The 7,005-nt window shown below is 34.7% G+C and overlaps 1 protein-coding gene across 1 annotated transcript; it reads right to left on the bottom strand.

Annotated features, from left to right (window-relative positions):
- Positions 1 to 1,933: 1,933 nt before the first annotated feature.
- Positions 1,934 to 4,317, bottom strand: LOC110924339 (zinc finger MYM-type protein 1-like). The gene is made up of 3 exons (XM_035989926.1): positions 2,951 to 4,317; positions 2,661 to 2,860; positions 1,934 to 2,607 (listed from the first exon to the last, which is right to left on the bottom strand). Exons 1-3 carry the CDS (start codon positions 4,315 to 4,317, stop codon positions 1,934 to 1,936), a joined length of 2,241 nt encoding a protein of 746 aa, XP_035845819.1.
- Between the last annotated feature and the right edge of the window lie 2,688 nt (positions 4,318 to 7,005).

The raw sequence follows: 7,005 nt of genomic DNA, 5'->3' as shown, positions 1-7,005 counted from the left end.
ATAAAAAAATTCCTAACGCTTATATTTTTTCTTTATCTCTTCTCTCGTCTCCAACATTAGTTCCAACTCTTCACACTCTAGGTGATCAATGGGCTGAGCTAGAAATTTCATATCATCTCGTCTTTGTTTCAGGGCATCCCTAGCTTCTTTGCTCTTCCGAATTTCGGCCCTTTGTTGTTGGAATACGTTGAATGTATCTAACTTGCATGCAATGTCATCCAACTGATCGCTGTATATTCCCCTACGCGAGTCCGAACTCCCAACTGAAGGCGATGTCGTACCCGATCTAGATTTTTGAGCACGCCTTTTTTGCGGCATCTCTTCCGTATTCAGGCCAGTTTGGCGAATCATCCAAAAAGTCCTCCAACTCTTGATCTCGTGCATCAGATTGCGCTTGGGACGAGGCCCTTGACCTTTTAGAAGACGTGTTAGTTTCGTTACCACTGGGATATTCGCCCACTTTAGATGGAACTTACAAATCTCCCAACAATGCATGAAACGGAAATCGCTCCCCACATTTGTTTGAATGTAACCAATACATTTGTCACAAAGTCGACTTCGGTTTCACCACTTTTTGGGTTTTTCTTTGCTTTATTTAAAAAAGCACTAAATTTTGTAAGTTGGCCGCTTATCTCGCTCCACTTCGAGGATAAGCTATTGTTTTCACGATAAGTCTCCCTTTCCATTTCTTCATGGAATGCTTTACTAATCGCTTCCCACAAATGGCTTCGATGTTGAGAATTTCCTATTTTAATAAAGAAAAAATTAACATATTACAAAGTTATATAAAAAATAACCATAAATATTAAAATAAGGGCTACAAAATATTTAAAAATACCTAAAGTTGGATGTTAAGATTGTTGAAGCCAAGCCCTCACCAATGCAAGTTCTTCGTTAACGACCCATCTTTGTTGTTTTCGTTTGGCGGTTTCAAGTGCTTTCTCCGCCTCGGTTTTTTTCTTATGACTTCTCTTTTTGATGGTTTTGGATGCGGAAGGACCATCGTTAGGTGGTTGAGTTTCGGGGACGGTTTCGGTTTGGGAAAGGTTGATGGAGGTTGGTGAAAGGTTGATGGGCGTTTGTGGAATCGGGCTAGGTATAGAATCGTTGGTGTGTGGGAAGTTAGTAAATAGACGATTCCTGAGATATGATGCAAAACCCGCCATATCGGGCATAGAGGAGTGTAATAAAAATGGACGAGGCATTGGACGATTGGGTGGTGGGCTAGGATTTTCTTGGAATGCCCACGGGTTTTTCGGGTCATAACCACGATTATGAGGATGCATTTTCCTTGTTCGGGTCATAGCCACGCCCCAACCCAAGCCCACCCGGGGTGGTGGCTTGGATGTTTTCAGCCAACCCATGCCCCAACCCAAGCCCCATACCCCACAGTCTTATGTAGAAGAAACACTTGAAGTTTTTAGTTGTATACTTAAAGTGTCATTAAAAACGTAAATTAGTTGAATAAATGGTAAATATCATTAAGAATGTGTGTTCATTAACTATGGCATAATGAAAGTACCACTAAAACCAAAATTAGCGGCAAAAAACTAAATGTGTGTTCATTAACTATGGTATACTATATGGTATAATATATTATAGTGTAGTATTGTGTAGTATATGATAGCATTATACAGTATAGTATAGCGTAGTGTTGTATAGTATAGGACCGTATCGTACTGCACAATGTAATATAGTATACTATACTATATCGTATAGTACAGGGCCGTCTCCGAAAATCCTAAAAAAAATTTTGGCCCTGTTCGAGATAAAAAATTTGGGCCCTATTCGCAAATCTTCATATAACGTAAACTCATCAATCATTCAATCATATAACTAAAAATTCATAATACTACGATAATTGTTATGAAATAGAGAAAACAAATTAACAAAAATAGTAGAGCAAAAATAATCGAAGTATCGAACTTACTTGCTAAGCAAACAGTGTGGTTCTCCTAGCGTTTTTTGAAGCAAAGCTCTCGATCAACTCCTTGTAATCCATAGTATCTAATATTTCACTTTCAATAGATATTGTTGCCAACCCGTTTAGCCTTTCTTGTGACATTGTAGAACGTAAATAGGTCTTCAACAACTTCAACTTTGAGAAACTTCTTTCCGCTGATGCAACGGTTACCGGAATTGTCAACAACACTTTATATGCATTTATAGCATAAGGATAAGTAGTACTGCGTTGGAAGATATAGTCTAAAACGTCAAAAGGGTTGTCAATGTGTCTCGGTAAAAATGTAGTAATCAACTTCAACTCCGTATACAATTCTTTAGCATCAATATCCGATTCTCCTTCATACTTCAATGCATCTTCAAGGCGATAACAGCACTCCTTAAGCTTGGCTTCATCAAGAGTCTTCAACTTTTTAGGAAACAAAAACCCAAATATTTTTTCGAATTTTTGGTATTGTTCAAATCTTGTTTCAAGTGAAAAAATAGCTTGATCAACAATACTTAAAAAATAATTTACTCTAAAATCCTCCTCGGGTGAAAATGTTACTTCTTCTACACTTGACGATTCATCAAATTGTTTTTTCCTATATGTTACTTCTTCTACACTTCTTCTTTTGCTTGCAACCGTTTGCTCACCACATTCACCTTTGATAATAATTCAAACCAAATGACAATTTGTGCCAAAAATTCAAAATCACCAAGTTCATACTCTTCTAATGATTTAGCTTCACTTATGATTTTAGCATCTCTATCCGTCCCCCTAACTTCTCGCAAAGCCTTTCTTACATCTCCAAGTTGAGTTCTTATAGGCTTAATACTATCTATACGACTTTCCCAACGAGTCGTAGACAATGATTTAAGAGTTAATCCTTTAACATTGTCTTTCAAAATTTGCCACCTATTAATAGAATGGGCAAAGATAGTATATAAACGTTGTATTGTTCCAAAAAATTCCTTAGACTTAGTAATTGTGTTAGCCATGTCACACAATGCTAGGTTTAGACTATGACAACCACAAGCACTATAGAAAGCTCTAGGATTTTTTTCTAAAAATCTAGTTTGAACTCCTTTGTTTTTTCCTCTCATGTTTGCCCCATTATCGTAGCCTTGACCACGCATATCACCAATATCAAGATCTAGCGACTCTAATTCCTTACATGTTACTTCAAAAAGTCCTAAACCCGTGGTATCATCAACAACCAAAAAACCTAAAAAGGATTCCTCAATGGTCACGGAACTAGAGTTAAAATTCACATACCTCACAATTATGGACATTTGCTCTTGGTGACTTGTATCAGGCGTGCAATCGAGGATGATGGAGTAATACTTTGCTTGCTTAACCTTCTTGATGATTTCGGTTCTAACTTTATCCCCTAATAATTGTATCAACTCGTTTTGAATATTGTGGCTAAGAAAGTGTACATGGCACTCATCATTCAAAACTCGGCGCACATGTTCTTTCATAATGGGGTCAAACTCTTCCAACATCTCAACCAAACCCAAAAAGTTTCCATTGCCTTTTTGATACAACTTCTCATTTGACCCACGAAACGCTAAGCCATATTTTGCAAGAAACTTCACAAGTGCAACAATCCTTAAGATGACTTGTTTCCAATAATCTTTTTCTTTTCTAAATTGCTCATATGCCGATTTGTCAATTGTTTCATTGCATTTCAACCGTTGGTGCAATTCAAACCATTCATTCATATTCTTCAAATGTTCTAAACCAACTTCATGTTGTTTAAGTCTACCACTGGCATGTATCCAATCGTTATAACCTTCATCATCCAACCCACCTTTCGGATGCCCCGTTCTAAAAACTTTACAACAAAAACAATAGAGTTTGTCAAGTTTTTTCGAATACACTAGCCATTCTCTATCGCACGTCTCCCTATTTGATAGAATTCTGGTGTACATGGTATTAGAAAAATGTCTTCCAAATTTATCCACGGGGCCCTTAACAACATCCCTATCTCTTTTTGGACCTTTCATAACCAACTCTTTAATCATGTCATTACTAAGCCCACCCCAATTTCTAGGATCAAAAATATCAATATCCGGAATGAGATTAACATTATCTTCACCTGCGTTCATGTTGTCTACATCTACGTTCATATTGTCTTTGCCCACATTAGCTTCTTCATCTACGGTAGCATTAACATTGTCTTCACCCACATTATCATCACCCACATTATCATCACCCAAGTTAGAACTAGAACTTTGAGTTTCTTTTGAAAAAAACTTGTGTATTCGGTTTTGTTTTACTTCGTCCGCCTTTCTTTTCTCTTCCTCTAGCTTCTTCCTCTTACGTTTTTGATGGCCGGATAGGTGTTTGTATTTAGGAACGGGAGGCATAATTTCTACATAAACAAAAGTAAACTAGAAATCATTCAATCATTCGTTATTCATAAAATCATTCAATCATTCATTATTCATAACCGTTTAATCAATCTAATTATCTAAATAAACAACATTAAACATTAAACATTAAACATATAATTGATTCTATGATAGTATCTACGTAACTCACTCTTCACTAATATTCATGACTTAAAAGTACACATTTTGGAGAGAAAAAAAATTATTCAAACTAGAGGTTATTGTATTAAACTGTACATATTCAAACTAAACATTAAACATATAATAGGTTATTGTATTGTATGAGTTTTCAACTGTACATATTCAAACTAGATTTGAACGGCTAAAATATCAAATACACCACTTTACAAGCAATTCGTTTTGACTTTTGAGACAATATCATAAGTATTTAGAAAGATATATCAAAAACTAATATTTCATTTAAGCTTATAATTAAATAGCTAAAGTCAAAATTAAAGCAATGAATCTTTATTACATATATTCATTAGAAAGAAACGAACCTGCAGGTTAGGGCCTTTAATCAGGTTTTGAAGCGACTTTTGATTTCAGCCTTCACGTATTTGAAGCGACGTTCTTGATCGACTTTTGAATTTTTGATCAGAAATCAGCCTGCAGGTTAGGGCCTTTAATCAGGTTTTGAAGGGATCCCGATTCTGATCAAATTTTGGGCCTTTAATCAAATTTTGGGCCTGTAAAAATAGTGGGCTAATATAATATATAAAAAAAACATAAAAAAATTTGGGCCCTTTAATTGTTTGGGCCCTGTTCTGGTGCACATCCTGAACAGCCTGATAACCGGCCCTGGTATAGTATAGTGTCGTGTCATGTTGCGTCGTGTTGTGTAGTGTAGTGTAGGATTGTATTGTATGGTACCGTATAAGATTGTATCGTATGGTACAACATAGTATAGTATCGTATAATATATGGTATAGTACGGTATGATATAGTATAGTACAGAATCGTAGGGTCAATTGCCACAAATTTCCGACAAATTTGACATTTTACAATTTAAAATTATATGTTTTTCTAAATTGATAAATTAAAATAACCTTTTTGTAGGAAATCTGTAGCAACTGATGTTCATTTGCTACAAATTTTCGACAAACATAACATTTTATCAAACTAAACAACTCTTTTGTAGGAAATTTGTAGCAACTTGTGTCAATTTGCTGCAAATTTCCGACAAATTTATTATTTTATTTTTTAAAATTATCTATTTTTCTAAAATTGATAATAACATAACTTTTTTTTAGGAAATATGTAGCAACTTGTGTCAATTTGCTACAAATTTCTGACAAATTTAACATTTTAATTTTTAATATTATGTTTTCTTCTTAATTTGTTGAATGATAGCCTTTTTGTAGAAATTTGTAGCAATTGCTGTCAATTTCCTACAAATTTTCGACAAACTTATCATTTTATTTTTTTTAAAATTATCTTTATTTCTAAAATTGATAAATAACAAGTAAAATAACTTTTTTTGTAGAAAATTTGTAGCAACTGGTGTCAATTTGCTATAAATTTCCGACATACTTATCTTTTTAATTTTTAAAATTATCTTTTTTTTCTAAAATTGATAAATAACAAATAAAATAACTTTTTTTGTAGGAAATTTGTAGCAACTGGTGTCAATTTGCTACAAATTTCCAACAAATCTAATATTTTATTTTTTAAAATTAAGTTTTCTTCTTCATTTGTTAAATAATCGCCTTTTTGTAGGCAATTTGTAGCAAATGCTGTCAATTTGCTACAAAATTTCCGACAAACTTATCATTTTATTTTTTAAAATTTTCTTTTTTCCTAAATTTGATAAATAACAAATAAAATAACATTTTTTGTAGGAAATTTGTAGCAACTAGTGTAAAATTGCTACAAATTTCTGACAAATTTAATATTTTATATTTTTCAAATTATTTAGAGTAAAATGCACGGATAGTCCCTGTGGTTTTGCAAAATAACACCTATAGTCCTCAACTTTTAGAAATTACACTGGTGCTCCCTGTGGTTTGACAGTTTGTTACTCGGATAGTCCCTGGAGTGGATGACGGTTAATTTTCTCCGTTAAGTGGATGTGAAATGACAAATTTACCCTTCATCTTCTCCACTCTATAAAAACAAAACAAAACAACCCCACCCCAACCTCACCCCCCACCCCCCCCCCCACCCCATTAACCACCAAGTAAGATAGACATTGTTCTTCCTGGTGGAGGTACTGTTTCAGGTTTGCGAGTAGCAACGGGTTCCAACAAGTTGGAACAGATTTCTTGACACTTTCTTGGAGTACTAGCGGCGATGTTGTTAGGTGCAAATAATACAAAGAGATAAAATAGCCATCAAAAGCAAGATATTTGGCATCAGTTGCATCACTTAACCATGATCCACTTAGATCAAATGACGCATTGAAGTATCCAGACGGTATTTTTCCTTGTATTGACGATTTTTTGATTAAGTAATTCTGACATCTGAAGAACAAACATCAACATGTTCCAACTTGTCCGGATGGCGGCCGGTTGGTGCAGCTGGATGAATCGAGTAAGAGAGACATTGTTCTTCCTGGTGGAGGTATTGTTTCAGGTGTTTCGGAGGATATTCGCTGTGATAAAGGTGATCGAATTCGGTTTAAATCGGATGTTTTGGAGTTTAGTAAGGTCAGGAAATGTTTTG

This window comes from Helianthus annuus, chromosome 5 (genome assembly GCF_002127325.2).
Source record: "Helianthus annuus cultivar XRQ/B chromosome 5, HanXRQr2.0-SUNRISE, whole genome shotgun sequence".
NCBI lineage: Eukaryota > Viridiplantae > Streptophyta > Magnoliopsida > Asterales > Asteraceae > Helianthus > Helianthus annuus.
The sequence above is the reverse complement of the archived record's forward strand: the minus strand, read 5'-3'. Positions and strand labels throughout refer to the sequence as shown.

Bases quoted from the DNA above. Each gene is read 5' to 3' on its own strand.
- LOC110924339 (XM_035989926.1), bottom strand. From the start codon at position 4,317: ATGCCTCCCGTTCCTAAATACAAACACCTATCCGGCCATCAAAAACGT. The intron at 2,861-2,950 runs GTGTGACATGGC...TTCTATTAATAG, and splicing joins CATAGTCTAAACCTAGCATT to GTGGCAAATTTTGAAAGACA. The intron at 2,608-2,660 runs GTGATTTTGAAT...TTATTATCAAAG, and splicing joins ATTAGAAGAGTATGAACTTG to GTGAATGTGGTGAGCAAACG.